The 18,280-nt window shown below is 38.8% G+C and overlaps 1 protein-coding gene across 2 annotated transcripts; it reads left to right on the forward strand.

Moving 5' to 3' along the window:
- Window positions 1–362: 362 nt before the first annotated feature.
- idh1 (isocitrate dehydrogenase 1 (NADP+)) lies at window positions 363–12,943 on the forward strand. Of its 2 annotated transcripts, XM_012970293.3 has the most exons (9): window positions 368–479; window positions 2,534–2,656; window positions 7,369–7,660; window positions 8,373–8,478; window positions 9,581–9,758; window positions 10,055–10,206; window positions 10,868–11,008; window positions 11,281–11,443; window positions 11,539–12,943. In XM_012970293.3, exons 2-9 carry the CDS (start codon window positions 2,535–2,537, stop codon window positions 11,630–11,632), a joined length of 1,248 nt encoding a protein of 415 aa, XP_012825747.1. In that variant the 5' UTR covers window positions 368–479; window position 2,534; the 3' UTR covers window positions 11,633–12,943.
- The last annotated feature ends 5,337 nt before the right edge of the window (window positions 12,944–18,280 follow it).

The following is an 18,280-nucleotide window of genomic DNA, read 5'->3' on the forward strand; positions in this document are numbered from 1 at the left end:
AAGCTAAAACAGTAAAATCAAAATTTCGACAACTAGATGCAGACTCTGCAATCTATTCGCAAAAACGGTTCAGGGTTAAAACCCTCGTTGCTTTTAACACAACTGCACACGTACTACCTTCCCCAGCAAAGGGACTAAACGAGACAGTCAACTTTACCCTACTTTATCCCCACTAATTGTGAGTGGAGCACGCCCAGCCTTGAAGCCCTGCCCACATTTATTTAAACCCAGCCCGACGTCATTCGGGCAGAAGAAAATATCCCTTGTGCACCTTGGTGCCATATTACGCGTTGAGCTTTCATTGGCCAGATGTACCATTGGAGACGATTCCCATTGGTCAGGGCTGGATCAGCTGGGAACGGGGCGCGGTGAGAGGCTGGCGCTGGGAAGTGTCTGTAGCTAAAGCTCTTGCTGCCCCTCGGAAGACCTTAGAGTGATTTTGCAGATTCTGCTTGTTGTTTGCCTCTTAAAAACGCCAGGTAATGACACTATTCATTTGATATTGGTTTTTATATTTGCTTCAGTTTAACAATTAATTCTCGGTTCTCCATTTTTACTTAACTGTGTTTAGTATGTTGCCGGAACCATTTACATACTGACTGTTTTTGTTACTATATTATTGCTATAATCCTATGTAAGTTAACACGACAATAATAATTTCCTACGCATTATACGCAATTACTCAATTTTTTTCTCTTCATTGTGTTTTTGTATATGAGAACCGGTACATTTCTTACTAAGAAAAAGAATGGGCATTCATTTAGCCTTTAAGTATATCTCTGGGCTGCAAAAACTAGAAAATATAAATACTATGCATGTGCTGGTCATGAGTAAAAAGTAAGCCATTGTATTCACTGTGAGTGCCTATGTCTGGGTTAGGAAAACCTCAACTGTACATTACTTAACCTACAAAACCTTAACCCATACCTCGCCCTAAGCCACAAAATGTTGCCATTGTAGGACCCGCAACCAACCCGTACTGTGTCTTTCTGCTCTGTATGCTACTTCTGCATGCACCTTAAGTTTCAAGACCTCAAGAGCAGAGAAAATTTGACCCACACCCAAACCTGCAGTGGTCACCCAAATTCCAACCGTCGCCCTCCTGATCTAAGGGCAAACCCGCGGGTTGTGGGTCAACCTGTACATCACTATCCCTGCCCTTTAATCTCTCCAAATATAAAATGTTACAGAGCAATGTTCCTAAACCTTTAGTGGGAGTGATCACATTTCTTGTAATTTTTGGGTCCCTTTAACTCTATCCATCATAATAAATATAAATATATATATATATATATATATATATATATATATATATATATAATAGAAGGCACTAAGTTTGCCCAGGAGCAGTAGCCCATAGCAACCAATCAGATGTTTGTTTTTAAAACAGGTGACCAGTAGATGCTACCTGCTGATTGGTTGCTATTGGTTACTTCTCCTGGGCTAATTTAGTGGCTTTTATTACATAACCCTATATGAACCTTAGTGCAGTCAACAAAGCAAACTTTAAAACCAATGAAAATGTTAAATGAATGTACGTTGTGGGTTGCTATCCCCCCAGAAATGGACACGGGCCAGGGTACTTCTGTATTAGCACCACATGAAAGAAATTATTATGTCTTTCCACTATAAAATGTGGCAGTAAGTTGCAGATCTACAGTGCAATCAGAGATTCAAGATAAACTTCACAGCAAATATATAAATGCACCAGATTGTTCTGCTTTTGTGTCGGTAGGGTTACCACCTTTTTTCAAACAAGAAAACTGCCCAGTCATAGCTCTTGCGTAACTTTAAAAAAAAAAAAGTATTTGAACATTGGTATTTGCTAGGAAAGCGTATTGCCCCTTTTGGATAGTTGTATTACAGATTGGGTTAAAAAGAAACCCTAACAAAGGTAAATGTACATAGTGTTTCCAATTATAGAAAGGTGTCCATGTGCCACTATGATCCCTGGTTTTTCTTGCCCTGTACAATACACATTCTAATGTGTGTTGATCCCTGACACCGCATCCTGTATACTTTTTTTATTTCTTGAGCTAAACAAGGAAATTGAAGCTACTCTATTAGTTTTTTTTTAGCATAGGTGTCTGTAAACGTTAGTACTTTCCTGTACATGATCACTGACTGAACTGATAAATTTCAATCCTGTCTGTTGGTTGATTGGCCAGTTAGCAGATATGGGTTTAACATATCTCCTTGTGAGACTTTGACTTTAAGGGTAGGTGCAGGCTGACAATTTGCCTGTAGGCTTAAACATTCTTCTAGTTGTGCTTGCACCCGGAAGCATTGAATCCACTGTGCAGGCACATGCTGCCAATATCTGCCAACAAACGCAAGACTTGGCATTTGTTGGCCCATATTGGCTGCATGTGCCTACACCCAGACATATTCGGTGCCATACCCGGGATTGTCCATATCCATTCTGTGTGACCTAGCCCTAAATGTTAACAGAAACAAAATAATTGCAAAAATATATTGTATTACAAAACAGAAATATCTTCGTTAATGCAGACTTATTTTATCTCTTTTGTAGGATGTCCAAGAAAATTAATGGTGGTTCTGTGGTAGAAATGCAAGGAGATGAGATGACAAGAGTTATATGGGACCTGATTAAAGAGAAGCTAATTTTGCCCTACGTAGAGTTGGATTTACACTGGTAAGACATGGTGTTAGATATATAAATGACATGCAAATCATTTTCTATATGAATTAAAATGATAGGTTATCAATCTAAACACTGAAACATTTCCAAGGCAGCTAATCCAGGTGCACATTTTCTGGGGCTTTCTTGGGGGGAAAAAAAAAACGACACTGTGAGGGTAGAAAACCACATTCAGTTTTTGTGGTATTGATCAATGATGTTCGGGTTAACCCGCAACCTGCAGGATGTGTGAGTTTACCCATGATTCAGTGAGTTGAAATTTTGGCAACTATTTCAGGTTGGGTGTGGGTCAGATTGGGCAAACACACTTTTCCTCTGCTCTCGAAGTTTTGCTGCCTTGGAACCCAAGGCATGTGAACAGAGGGGAAAGATGTGGGTGGAGGTTAGGTGCGGGTCCTAAAATGGCAACATTTTGTGGGTTAGTGTCTGGTGCGGGTTTAGGTTTTGTGGGTCAGGTGCGGGGCAATGTCACCCTGCACTTGACGGAACTGAGCACACGCAAGGGGGGGACAGTGGCGATGTGGCCGGCCTGGTGTCCTAGGGTGCCCGGTTGGCTTGGCCCATCTCTGCCCGGGGGTACCATTTATGGGCTATTTGGTTGCCCAGTAAACTGACAGCCTAGAGGAGGTTCTGTTGGCTGTACACCTGAAAAAAGGGATGGTGAGCAACAAGCTACTTGTTGGGAATTGTTGCAGTCAGATTGTTATCAGAAAACTGTGCCCACACTGGATGAGTCTAGGGTCCACATCTAAGGGGGCAATTGCCATGTTCATTTTGCTATTTGTTTTAATATTAAATGCTCAATAATTGGGGTTGCTTGCCTGCATCCATTTGTTTGCTTTGTTCTTGATTAGCCTTATAACCTAAGTAAGTGTACCTGCGAACTCAGCACTATTGGTTGTAACTAGCCAGTAAGCAATTGTGTAATGTTTAAATATTTGCTTTGGCGATAGCTGCTGCTTGACCTTTGTTTTTCTTCTTGACTTGTTTTTTTAATAAATGTAACTTTGAACTGAGCAAGGAACTAGCTTACTGAGGATCAGCTTGTCCGCACGTCACACCCTTTATCATTCTGCACCACTTCTAAATCACCAGACTGGACTTTAAAGGGGACATTATATAAAAAATTAAGAATGTACCAGTGAATTATACTCCTCTAGATACAGAAGGATTGTGCTTAAAAAAAGTTGTGTTTCGGGCTGATTTATTATTAAAGGCGACATATCCTATAAAAATTATGAATGTACCAGTAATTATACTCCTCTAGATATAGAAGGATTGTGCTTTAAAAAGTTGTGTTTCTGACTGATTTATTGAAAAATTCACCCAAAACCCCACTAGCCCCGCCCATCTGTTCCACTTCCTGCTGGCTGAATTCTCTGGATGAGCTGGGGAGCCGGCGGCCCTCAGTACACTGCACTGTAGGATAGGAACCAATCAGCAGCTAGGCTGACCTGATAGGGAACTAAAGCCTGTCTTTGCTTGTGTGAGTGCAGGGCTGTGATTGGCTCTCCCCCTCCTACTGTGCTTCTGGCAGGGACCATTAGGACACGCCCACTCCATTTCAAACTCAGACAGAGAAGTGATACGATCTATAGGGAGCTCCAATAAAGGGGCCATTGTTACAGATAGGATTAATGTTTAGCACAAAGTGAAACCAGCACCATATATTATTCATTTATCCAATATGTCTCCTTTAAATTCCACCAAAACCCCACTAGTTCGGCCCATCGGGGAGCCGGCGGCTCTCAGTACATGGCACTGTAGGATAGGAACCAATCAGCAGCTAGGCTGACCTGATAGGGAAATGAACCCTGTCTTTGCTTGTGTGAGTGCAAGGATGTGATTGGCTATCCCCCTCCTGCTCTGCTTCTGGCAGGGACACGCCAACCCTTCATTTGAAACTCAGTGACCTGATAGGATCTATTGAGCTCCAATAAAGGGGTCATTTTTACAGACTGTATTCAGTTTTAGACCATTCACTGTAAGCATTCACTGAACCCTGCATTTCGGTATTTGGCCAAATTCCCAAATTCTTGGGTATGAATTGGGCCATATACCAAACTGAATCCGCGGTGTGGGGAAAAATAGTGAGGAAAAGAGCCCACCAAACTTGCTATGCACGCAAGGCAAATTTTCTCAATAGGGTTTGAATTCAGTTAACCCAGGCTCTCCGATTCAGCCAAATCCTTCTCTCAATTGACTGTTACCATTTTTATTCATTAAGTAAAATTCTTAAAACATTTATTAGCCTCAACTGTGTGGTTGAGCACCATTTTATTCAGGGGGCATTACTCTTAAAGAGACCCTCTCTGAATAACAGCTGGCCTACAGCACATAGCAATGACATCCTGCGCATCACTACAAGCAAGGCATCTACATTATTGGAGTGGTATTTTGGCTTTCCAGTTCTTACCAGCAACTATCTGGTGCTAATGCAAGTTTTCAACCTTCTACTAAACTGCAAGTCACCCACTTATGCATCTATACATTTTAATTTTTAATTTGCGTCTTGTTGCATCTGACACTTCTGGGTGGATTGCTTAGATCAAGGTTCTGTTTAAAGGAGAATCGCTGGGGGTGCCAAATGTTGGTCACCCCCCCCCCCCTCCCGAGTGGTTGTAATGGTTTACCTGATACCCCGGGGTGTTGCTTCTGTTAGCAGAAATCTGCAGCCACCCAGGGTACATGCAAGTGAGCGTTCCTTTTCCTGCTTCTTCCTTAGTGCTTGGTGCACATGCTCCATAGAGAAAAGATGAACTTCAGGTAAAAAGCTGTCTTTTTTTAATCTGCTACATATATGTTGGCCCCAGGATTTTGAAGAAGGAAAGAAGAACACTTGTTTGCAGGTACCTCAGGCTGGTGCAGTTTTCTGCAAACAGGAGCACCAGCCCGGGGAATCGGGTATTTAATTGCAATGATTTGGCAGTGCTTAACATTTGGCATCCCCCCTCCCAGTGATTCAACCTTTCCTTCTCTTTTTAAACCAGACAAAAGTACATTCTCTTGGCATTGTAGAAACTATATAATTAGTGTTAGGTTGTAAAATTTAAGATGCACTAAATTTACTCTGTGTGCATTAGAACAAACAGTGAACATTCTGCATGTAATAAATGTCCTGTGTATCTCTGTAGGGTATCTAAATCTATTGTGTAACATCATGAAGTAATTAAAATTGCAAAAACGATTAGTTCTTAGGGAAAAGGTACACAGGGAGATTAGTCGCGCCGCAACAAATCTCTGTCGCGGCGCGACTAATCTCCCTGCAGTGCCATCCCACTGGCTACAATGTAAACCGCCGGTGGGATGGCATATGTGTCGCTGCGATGTCCGATGTCCCGCAGTCGCCCAAAGTTGTCTTCAGAGGAAACTTCAGGAGACTGTGGGACATTGCAGCAATGCGTATGCCATCCCACCGCCAATTTATATACTAGCCAGTGGGATGGCATTAATCTCCCTGTGTACTCGTGCCCTTAATGCTCTTCTCAGCCTTAACTAAGTTTCAATGTTGTTAATTTCTTGATCATTCAGTATCACCCATGTACTGATTCTCTGTGTTGCTCTGTGATTATACACAAATCACCTGAGAATTTAGTTTTAAAAATCTATGCCCTAAATATATTTTAAATTATTTTAAAGGCTACAGACACACACAGGGCTGTTACATACACAGTAAGAGAAACTGATAATTTGTTTTCCTGAGCCTGCTCCTGTGTCTACATAGTTAAAGGCAATTAATTGGTAAGACACAAGGTGCAGATTTCATCTTGTAAGCATGGGAACATGCATATTTGCTCCAAAATCCACTTTGTGTGTCTGCACACCAGGTCCGGAATGGGATTCAAAATAGGCCCTGGCTTTTTAAGTACACACAGGCCCAAACAGCCCTCCACAGGCCCAATAAATAGCATCTGTCTATGGGACTTTACAGCAGCCCCTTTGGCATTTGCCAGAATCCACAGATTACTAATCTGGGCCTGCTGCACATGTGCCAGTGCAGTAAATGTTAATGCAGACAAAGGAGAAGATTGACTGACTGTTTCTCTACAGGCTGGGAAATAGCCCCATATAAGCTAATAGGAGGTCATCAGCCACCAATATGAAACAATATGCCTCAACTCCTTCCTACGTGTAGCATGATGTGATCATGCCTACTGATGCCTACATGATCACATTAAAAATGTGACTTCACTTGTAGCCTTATCAAACTTTCAATTTTTCGGCATTTGAGTTTATGAAATGTTTTAGTAATTCCTAACCCAGACTGATACATATTTCAATGTAAAAAGCATTTGACAGCTTTGCCCAGATAAAATCTGTTATTATTCTGCTACAGATTCTATTATACAACAAGGTGAAAAGCCGGTCCAGACTAAGCTACAAAATATGCCCTGGCATGTCAAGTATACCAAGGCCCAAACAGCCCCCCACAGGCCCAATAAATAGTGACTGTTAATGGGATCCTTCAGAAGCCTCTCTGGCATTAGCCAGAATGCCAGTCTGGGCTTAGTGAAAAGTCTTAAACTATATCACATGGAGGAAAAATTTTCCCATGTGTTCCCTACGTGTTTTCCCATGTATTCCTTTAAACTTAACTAATCAGTATGAATAAAAAATATTTGCCATTGACACCCTGTAGCTACAGGTAAACTTTGTTAAAAAAAATAATATATATTTGTTACACTGATATGTCTATTCTTCCACAGCTATGATTTGGGCATAGAAAACCGTGATGCCACTGATGATCAAGTCACAGTGGATGCTGCAGAAGCTATTAAAAAGTACAACGTTGGCATCAAATGTGCCACTATTACACCTGATGAGAAGAGGGTAGAAGAATTCAATTTGAAACAAATGTGGAAATCTCCAAATGGAACTATCAGAAATATTCTTGGAGGCACAGTGTTTAGAGAGGCCATCATCTGCAAAAACATCCCAAGACTTGTTTCAGGATGGGTCAAACCTATTATCATTGGTCGTCATGCATATGGTGACCAGGTAAAATAATTATGCCATTCTGTATGAGAGCCAGTTCATTAATTAACAGGGCTGATCACAACGCATGCATCATGTAGTGTCATGTGAAATGCAACAGATGTTTTCTATTATTGTGGTGTTTTGTTTGTTTTCCCTTCCAAAAATAGCTGCTTAAGGAATGACTGCATAGTTAAATTGACTGACCATAATGATGATACCCTTGTAATGCTTTGCAAATTTTCTGCATAATATTCTATATTTCAAACCCAGGAAAAATTAAAAACCTGTGCAGACATACAGTTTTTCAGAATTTCCATTATACTGGCCAAAATTATATTATTTTAATATTGAAGAATGGTGTGAGCAGCTTAGCATTGCTTGCTGTGCTGCTATTGCAAATGTCAAAATCACAAACTATGAGAAATCAATTTAGAAGCAGGTATCTGAGCTTTATCACAAACCTACTATAAAACTGTCCTTATATATTCAACTGTGCTCTTTGAAGGGACAGTAACATCAAAAAGAATTGGTTTATGCAAAGTATGTTAAATTAATGGAATCGATTTGCACACCTATAGGCATTTCGAAAATGAAAGGATAGTAGTAATTAACATACTTTTAGCGTTAATATCAGTAATTGCTCATGTACCCCACATGTTTAGGAATACATTTGCTGCAAGATTTTCTAACTAGTTCTTAAATGCATGTTAACCGCCTTGTGTTCCTCTCCTAGTATAGAGCAACTGACTTTGTGGTGCCTGGGCCAGGTAAAGTGGAAATATCATTCACACCTAAGGATGGAGGGGAGGCCATCAAGTATGTTATCCATAATTTTGAAGGTACTTGTTTAGTTCTATTTATGTTATAATGTAAATAATTTTCTAAATATATTCCTTGTATTATGACAAAATACAGGGCCAGGACATCACTAGATGCACACATATAATGTGTACTGCTATCAGTTGTCATAATTTCATAATTGTGGTGCTACTTTTTTTCCCAGGGACTGCATTTATTCTCTAAAATGAGCACTGGCCCAGATAAAATAACTTTGATTGTATTTACTTGGGGATACAACATATATTACCCACTGCCCAGGTGGAAGTATGCCCAGTATTAGTAAAGGAGCCCTAAAGTTTCTTAAGGGGTCATATAACGATACTGTTACAAGGTGCTTTCTCTAATAGTGGAGAAAACACCAATATGCTGCAATCCACCCTGTGGTCTGTTTGCACTGACAGCAATGGCATCCACCTGTCAATGAACTCAGAGGGCCAATTGTGTTTTGTTTATTTGAGATCAAGCGACCCTTAGGCAATATTTTTTAAAAAAAAAAAACCACAACACTCATGGTCCATCATAGCAAAAAAAAACAAAAGGGACAAAAGATTAAACGAGAGGAAAATGTAAATACAACACACAAACAATTATTATAAATTTAAACTGAAGCTGGTAAGTTAGCCGCTGTATAGACATATTCTGTGGCAGCTACTCCCTATTCTACCAGTTCTTTCCAAATTTTAACTAGGGAAGCCATGGGGTCTTTCTCTTAATAGTGGTTGCCTTTGTTGCAGAGAAGAAGAAAAAAGGGGGTACATTTCTTGTAAATATTCCAGCATTCTAGCTTTCAGGTGAAAATCAAATGGCAAGCCTATCAACTGAATTTAAACGGAGACACCTCCCTATTTTTACGAGGGTCATTTTATCATGCTTTGTTTTGTAGAACAGTGACTCAGGTCCTGGGGATATAAAATTAGAAATAGATTCCCACATTCAAGAACAAATATTGCCATTAGCTGTTAAAGCAGTAAAAATAAACATGATTCCAAAAGTTTGCTACTTTATACAATACATATTGTTTTGAGGTAAAGTAGGCACTTTGCATTATGCTGACAGTATCCTTTATTAATGTTTTCTATTTTTGCTTCTATTCTCTTACAGACTGTGGAGGGGTTGCGCTCGGAATGTACAACACAGATCAATCCATTAGAGACTTTGCACACAGTTCTTTCCAGATGGCTTTGTCTAAAAGCTGGCCCCTGTATATGAGTACCAAAAACACCATTCTCAAGAAATATGATGGGCGATTCAAAGATATATTCCAGGAAATATATGAGAAGTAAATGAAGTTTTCCTTGCCAATAAAATATTAGTTTTTTTACAATTATTTTCAATATATATATTCTAATTATTTGATGTGAATCTTCATCATAATTGGGAGCTGTAATGCTAACATTGAAAATGTGATATGTTAGAGCAATATATAAAGGATTTATTACTATCTATAGATCTTTCACGGGATCTGTGCCATGGCAACAGATGGCAGTTCTGTGTATCCGAATTACTCTGTTCATGTGATGTTTGTAGAAGACTTGTTTGAGGTGATATTCCTTATGTTAAGTGTTCTGTTTGCAGGGATTACAAGTCCCAGTTTGAAGAAAAAAAAATCTGGTACGAACACAGGCTTATTGATGACATGGTAGCACAAGCAATGAAATCTGAAGGAGGCTTCATCTGGGCTTGCAAAAACTATGACGGGGATGTGCAATCCGATTCTGTTGCTCAAGGTTAGAAACAAATGTCCACCTTTAAAACTGCAATACACGCCTATGTTGAAAACGTATTCTCTATATTCCAGATCTAGACCATGTAGTTTTTGTACCTAAGGCAATGTGCCTATAATATTTGGCACAATGCCCTATAAAGCCCAAACTGCAAGTTCCCCTTTTTCTTCCTTTTTTGTTGTGCTTAGCACACAGAGGGAGCCCATGCTTTTAGGTTGAGAGCTGAGCGCAGACTCACTCTTTAAAGAAAGACCTGTGTCACACTGGGATGCACATAACTAGGTTAGGAACAGGTAGCTAATTAAAGGTACTCTTTTTTTATATTTATGGGTATAAATATTAAATGTATTTAAAAATAATGCATCCGAACAAGTTAATCCTAATTTATTTATAGGCTGTGTGGATGATAGTTCCATAGACCCATACCCTATTAGAATGCTAATAATTTACTAACATGTAAGCTGTACAGATGCTCAAAGGAAGCATATTCTACCCTTTTTCTGAAAAAAAGGAGAGATGAAAAAAGTTATGGTTGATATAATTTAACTGAACAGAAAATTCACAAAATTTGGCTTGTCCTCCTAACTTTGAATTTCTGTCTTGTTTTATATTTGATGATGCAGTGCATGTCAGTTTATTCACAACCTTATATATCTTTTGTAAGGATATGGCTCTCTTGGCATGATGACAAGTGTGTTGATATGTCCTGATGGGAAGACAGTGGAGGCAGAAGCAGCCCATGGGACAGTAACCCGGCATTATAGAATGCATCAAAAAGGACAAGAAACATCAACCAACCCCATTGGTGAGTGATGTAAATCTCCTCTTTTGTTGGTTTATTTACACTTGTTCTCCAAATATGTTCTTCTACGAGAGTTGTTGGCTGGCAGTCTGCTATCTTGAGAGTGTGTTGTATCATGTTGTTGCTCCAATGGAGAAAATATTGTGTGGGGAATTATTTTGCTCCTAAATAGGTAAATAAAATGCAAAGTTATATAATATATATAATATTTTATACCCAAATATGTAACAGTCAGTGTATGGTATATATTATCTGTTTTCTATTTCTATTGGCAGCTTCTATCTTTGCCTGGACAAGAGGCCTGGATCATAGAGCAAAACTGGATAATAACCAAGAACTTAAGAACTTTGCAACAACCTTAGAGGAAGTCTGTGTTGAAACCATTGAGGCTGGATTTATGACTAAGGACCTTGCTGCTTGTATTAAAGGTTTACCAAAGTAGGTTTTTTTTCTAATATAATATACAAATAAATATACAATATACACTAACATGCATGTATATATTAATATGTTTCTTTTTTTTTTGTTCTCAGTGTGCAGCGAGCTGACTACTTGAGCACCTTTGAATTTATGGACAAACTAGCTGAAAATCTGCAGCTGAAACTTGCTGCTCACCCTAAGCTGTAACAGAGATCTTACTGGGAGAACTTAGCTGTCATACACTGCACTTGGTTTACAACTTCTCAAAACGAAGTTAAATGTCCGTCCCTAGTTAGTGCATAGGTGAACAAACTTGAACTTTACATTTATTTGCAGTAATTTAATTGTAACAGAAGGTTCTAATTTACATATTATGTTTTGTTGGTAATTCAGAACCATAAATAAATGAACTTCTCATTATACTTAAGGGGACCACTGCACCCTCAACTTAATATATCAGCATAAATCAGGGAAAACAGTCTTATTCCTAAAATATTTTATACTGTGCCTTCAAGTAAGAAAATGCTTTGCTACATGTGGATTAACATAAATGGTTATCTGGTGCATAGCTCATATGTGATTAAGACCTGGAAAAAAATTGTACAGGTAAATACAAACCATTACACTTGTGAAGATTTGGATTCATTTATTTTGTACAGCGTACAAAAAACACTGATCAGAATGTGCTAGTATAAATGTTTTCATTACTGGCAAATGTTGTATTCATTTACTTGAAACTGCAAGGCAGTTCACTACAACAGAGATAAGACTGAATGTTGGTTCCACTAGTGTATTGCTCTGGGGGATCCCCTGCATATCGCACATGAAACTGGCTCTGTATGTAGCCAGAGTTCTTTACAAAATGTTAGTGTAATTCAATGCAATTTGTTGACCAGGCAATGAGGAGTGTACTAAGGAGGGGGAAAATGCTTCTAATCACCCTAATTTACTTGTATGGTAATCCCCTGCAAGTGTCATATGTCCATCTCAGGCGAATGTTGCATATTACCGCTGACTGTCGTGTTTCTGAGCAACAACTTCCTTGGGCAGGCAATTGCTATTCAAGTAAATGGAGATGTGATTTTTAAGGGCTCTGTCCCCCCCCGCCTCCACCATGAGCACTCCCAAGTCATGGGCATAACATGCTTGATATTGTCTGCCATTTAATATCCAATACTTTTTCTTTTGTTAATTAATGCAGGCCTGTTGTTTTACTAGTTAAGTAACTTTTTTGGCTCAGGAATTGTTTTTTTACAGACCACATTTAAGGTTTCCTGATAACTAATCGTTTGTACATATTTCTCATGTTTAGCTTTATTGAAATTACATATCATTTATCTGTACAGAATTATTCTAGGTTACAAAAAGGTATCAGCCTGATTGTCTGTTAGTGGAGGTCTATTTTTTTACTCATGTTAATTGAAAAGTAGGCCTTTAACATAATGAACACTATTACCTATTGACTCATTTTGCATACAAAACACATTTGTTCTCTGTTTTAATAAATTTTATGCAGTATTTCTGTGTGGCCTGATATTTAGAATAACTATTGCATAGTTTGAATCAATAAATGCGTGTAATTATATCCGGCCCGCTGTGACAATTGCGCAATAGGGGTTGGCGCACGCATTCCAGAGAGAGCTGGCGGGAGAAACCTGGAGTTCTGGCGCTTGCTTGATTTTTTGGCTGCTGCTGCTGCCATAGGTACAAACTGGGGCTAAATTGGGTAATATACAGTGTTGGCTGCTGCTGCCACAGGGGCAGATGGGGGGCAATATGATGGCTGCTTGCACAGGTACATGGGGCAATATGATGGCTGCTGGCACAGTTACATGGGGTAATAATATGGCTGCTGGCACAGGTACATGGGGCAATAATATAGCTGCTGGCACAGGTACATGGGGCAATAATATACCTGCTGGCACAGGTACATGGGGCAATAATATGGCTGCTGGCACAGGTACATGGGGCAATAATATGGCTGCTGGCTCAGGTACATAAACAAAATTGTTACCAAAAAAAGAAGACAGGTGTCCAGCTCTGATAAAATGATATAAGATCAAAGACAACTGAATTTTAGTGTGTTCAATAAATGTTTATCCTGTTCGGCCCGCGACCTAAAGTGTGTTTTGAATTTTGGCCCCCTGTGCAATTGAGTTTGACACCCCTGTTTAAACCATACTGTACCAATGTGTTAAGTTTTTTTTAACCCTGAAAACTCTCTAGAGCACGATCACCCCCGCGTTTCAGTTGCGTTATATGGTCGACTGCAATATATTTAAACATTGGTAACCTATGCCCCAACTTAAGGAAAGGTTTAGCAACTGGTTTGGAAGTTTTTCCATCCCTAAATGCAGTGCTAATGGCTGAGCAATGTCCATCCATCCTAATCCTAAGAGCTAAGTCCGTTTTGCCCATATATGAGAGACCACATTGGCACGTAACTAAATAAATCACATGAGTTGTAGAGTAGGTAATACAATGTTTAATAGAGAACCTTTTGCCTGTATGAGAATAACATACAGCCAGATAGTGAAAGAGAAATAAAGTTGACACAGTAACAGAAACACACAAAAAAATAACATATGTTGCCAGTAGGTATTGGCAAGAATAATCAAAAGTAGCTAAAGGAAACCCTCAAGGTGACACAGCACAGTCCACACGACTAGAGGTTAGCATAACATAAGTTCATGTAGAACGAGGAATAGGACACAAGTTTGTCCAGTCCATTGGGACTAATAGTATTCAGAGTAGTTAAGGACAACCACGGCTCCCCCATTGTCAGTTGGTCTGATTATGATACTAGGATTTTGAGACAAACACTTAATTACTCCCCTTTCTGTTCTTGTAAAGTTAGGCTGTATGGGTGCTGGATGAGAATGTTTATGGGTCTCATCTATTAGGAGTCTCATGGATACTTCAGTCGACTTGGGGGTATTGGGATGTTCATATTAGCTTGGGGCCTTAAAGGGTACCTTCAAATGAAGTACGAAAGTATTCTTTTAATTTTATATTGCATTGGAATCAATGTATATCAATCATTACATCGAGTGTTTGTGTCCTGAATGTGGGGAAAAAAGATAAACCCTTCAAAAGCAGGCATAATTTAGAATCATTTAGTGTATGAGAGCTCAAATTGAACACTACCTGTTCCATAATTTGAGATTTTTTGTGGAATGGGTGCTTATGGCCGCTTCTTCTGTTGTGGGGGTGCTCACTATGGGGGACTGGGTGTTGGATCCTAAAAAAACAGTTTGGGTGAAGCCAGGAGCTTGTACAGTTGCTTGATAAAGAGGGGTTCGAAATGACCTCCCCCTATGAAACCCCCACTCTCTAACAGGTGTCCCTGAGTCAAAAGATGTGGTGGTGTATGGCGAAGAATCTATTCGATCAGTATAGGGTTGCTGTGTTTTCCACTGTTTTTCAGGGGGATTTGTTCCACTGTCATTTTGAAAAAGGCTGTGGAGACAGCCGAAATGTTAGTTCCACATTTAAATACATTTTTTTTTCCTATATGTCCTGTGAGTGCAGTATGTCTATTTTATATATATATATATATATATATATATATATATATATATATATATATATATATATATATATATATATATATATATATATATATATTACAGAAAAAGGCTGAGGCATAACCTTATAGGGATAACAACCTGGGTGCAAATCAGAAAGACAATATCAATATATATATAAAAAGCTGATGCACACCAGGAAAATTTCATCAAAAAAAGATACTTATTTTATTTAGATCAACGTTTTGGTCCTCACCTGGGACCTTTATCAAGATACAAAATTAGTAAAGAAACAGTGTTTATAAAGACTCATCCACCAATTAACCACCACCAAACCACACCCCTCTCTGGAGCGGCTGTGTAAACCCTTAAAAAAGATCACAGTTCCAGCAGATATCAAACCAATCACAATTCCAGGTAATCTGTAAAATAAAGTGCATAATGCTTAATATTATAAAAAGTGCAACATAAGATATACAACATAGTGCATGTAGATATGTAAAACTTGAATTCCAAATGGATAGTGCAACGTAAGTTAAAGTGCAATCCATTGTGGTGCATACAGATAAAAGGACTTAAATACCAAATACATACTAATAAAAGCATCGCAAAAATATTACTTTAAAATACCTAGAGTAAAATGGCACTTCCAATAAGAGAACGGGAAATTGAAGCGTACTAGGTAGAACCCAAACATTACCTAGTACCTAATAAGAGGCAAAGGAACAATACTGATTAAGGCCCCGGGGGGGAAACAGTATCCAGAGTTTTGAGCCAAAACATCTCCTTCTGAAGCAGCATACAATCCCAATCATCCAACCCCCATCTGTGCCCCATCATTAAGAAATGCTTAGGTAAGGGTAAATCAGATTTGCTGGTTTCAAAGGCTTTCTTAATAGTAGACCTGTGATTTCCCATTCGCTCTCATAAAGTGTTTTGCCCACATAAGTTAAACCACAGGGGCAAGTAATTATATAAATCACGTGGGTTGATGTACAGGAAATATGGTGCCTTATGTTCATCTCTTTGCCAGAGTGGGGATGTCTAAATGATTTACCTGGTGCCATGTATCTACATGTTTTTGATGAAATTTTCCTGGTGTGCATCAGCATTTTTTATATTTATATATATATATATATTATTTTTTTTTTAATTGGGAATTTCAACCAAATTCACCTTTTCCCTTTCAGAGGAATTTCTAACTTATAGCACATGCATTGTTAGGTTTTTTTGAACATTTTGTCACTTTCCCTTTAGTGGCATTTCCAAGGGGGCTTTTAGCTTACCTAGAAAACTATTTTTGATTTGCACAGCCAAATAAAAGTGTCTCAAATAGTGGGTGATCTTTCTCATCCCTCTCACAGCTTCTGAAAGAAAATGTACGAAAAAAATACAACAAAGTAGTAGGTCACAGGACAAAAAGCATAAAATATCTTGGCCAACAGGTTCCAGATAACCGCAAAGGTCAGTTATTAATGTCAAGCATAGTAATGGCCTTAGGCAACAATGCATCATTCTTATACTGTATTTGACACTGTATACAAACTAGGTCACAGGACAAAAGCAGGATATGTATCTTGGTCAACAGGTTCCAGATAACCGTGAATACAAGTTATTGATGTTGGGCATGGTAATGGCCTCAAGCAACACTGCATCATTTTTATTTTTTATACTGTATAAATAATACTTTCCCAAATATAATACATGATATAATATAATAACACTTGTAAGATCTGATTTTTGCTTTGCTTCTTAGACCTGAGCTTGCATTGCTCAGAAGATTGGCTCAGATAACCTTTTACCTACATAATAATATGCCTGGCAGACTTCCATGTCTGGAACGTTTCTGCAAATGTTCTGCTCAACAGGATATCATGTCTGATGGTCAGGATGTGGTCCAATGGCTTTAGGTACAGAGGGTGGGGAAGTGAAAATGGTCAAGATATAGTCCTGTTTCTCCACTGATTTTAGAAGGTTAACATCACTCTGTCTTTGCTTTTATCTTTTGTGGCCTCTTCTTGTTAATAAAAGGAGAAGGAGAGGCATTAGTTTCTAACATTTTAAAATGTTAGAAAATATCCTTAGCAATATTTCAACTTTTCTGTACACCATCCTACAACAAAAGTTAAAAACAAACCAAAAAAAAAAAAGAAATAAAAACAGTACTTAAAGGAGAATGCAAGTCAAAATGTAAAAAGCATACTGCCCAATAGTCCTCCTATTGTTTAATAAAAACGCCACACTTTTGGCTCACCTAATCAAATATTTACTCAGTCACACATACTTCACATGCAGCCATCTCTAAAAAGGTATTCTCCCTTCCTTTCCCTCCTTGCTTCATACTGCACATGTGTTTCATTCCCTCCCCCCCCCTCCCCTCTGCCAGATCCCCTTCTGATTGGCTGGTGGGCATGTGTAGCTCAGAACAGGAGAAAGGATCAAGTTACACACATGCTCAGAGAATAGGAAGGCTGCCGCTGGCAGCCTACAGGAAGGGGAGAGAGATTTCAGTGATGTCACTGTAGTCTTCACACTGCGGTAGGCTGCCAGCACCATATCTCAGAGAAGCAAGCAGGGATCTGGGAATTTAGATATGCAGTAAGTACTTAAAAATAATGCCTTTAGACTTACTTTTAATTTGTATTAACCTTTCATTGTCCTTTAAGTACTTGGTTTGGTTCTTTGTCGTTAACTGGGTTTTGTTTTCTCTTGCTAAAAGTTCTTGAACAAACATCCTCTTTTAAGCAAGACTTTGAACATTGTTTAAAGGAACTAAGAAGCACATTCATCAAAGTACGAATTGGTCCAAATGGGAAACATTCATATTTTTTCTAACTTTTAGAAGTTATGATTAGAAGATACGATTTTTTTGTTAATTTCTGCAACTTTTTCATGCTTTGTGTCAATTTGTTCGACAAAATCGTATTTGTTGCAACTAGTACGAAGGTTTAGTTTTTCATTCAAGCTTCCTTTGGACAGGTTGGAGCTGCAGAGTGCCATTGATTCATACGGGAGGCTTCCAAAATCATGCACTGAAGGATCAAAGTCAGAAAGTTTTTTGCGCTGTTTACGATCATTCGGATACGAAAATGTTGTACCTTTCGGATCATACCACAATATTTTCGTACGACCACAATACGATTTTTTGCGCAATTATGTGATTGGTGTTGCTGCAACATGGTTGAATGAATCACATGACTGGGCAGTTAATATAGGATTAGGAGCTTATACTTTGTTATGTAGGGACAGAGGCAATAGAAAAGGAGGATGGGTGGGTCTGTTTGTTTAGCAGGATTTAAAAGCTAATATAAAGGAGGAAGTGACGATG

The sequence above is a fragment of the Xenopus tropicalis genome, chromosome 9, assembly GCF_000004195.4.
Source record: "Xenopus tropicalis strain Nigerian chromosome 9, UCB_Xtro_10.0, whole genome shotgun sequence".
In the NCBI taxonomy this organism is placed as follows: Eukaryota; Metazoa; Chordata; class Amphibia; order Anura; family Pipidae; genus Xenopus; species Xenopus tropicalis.

What these genes read in the sequence shown, in the direction of transcription:
- idh1 (XM_012970293.3), top strand. Translation starts at nt 2,535, where the DNA reads ATGTCCAAGAAAATTAATGGTGGTTCTGTGGTAGAAATGCAAGGAGAT. An exon ending in GTAGAGTTGGATTTACACTG is followed by an intron (nt 2,657 to 7,368) that starts GTAAGACATGGT and finishes ATTCTTCCACAG; the next exon opens with CTATGATTTGGGCATAGAAA. An exon ending in TTCCAGGAAATATATGAGAA is followed by an intron (nt 9,759 to 10,054) that starts GTAAATGAAGTT and finishes TTCTGTTTGCAG; the next exon opens with GGATTACAAGTCCCAGTTTG.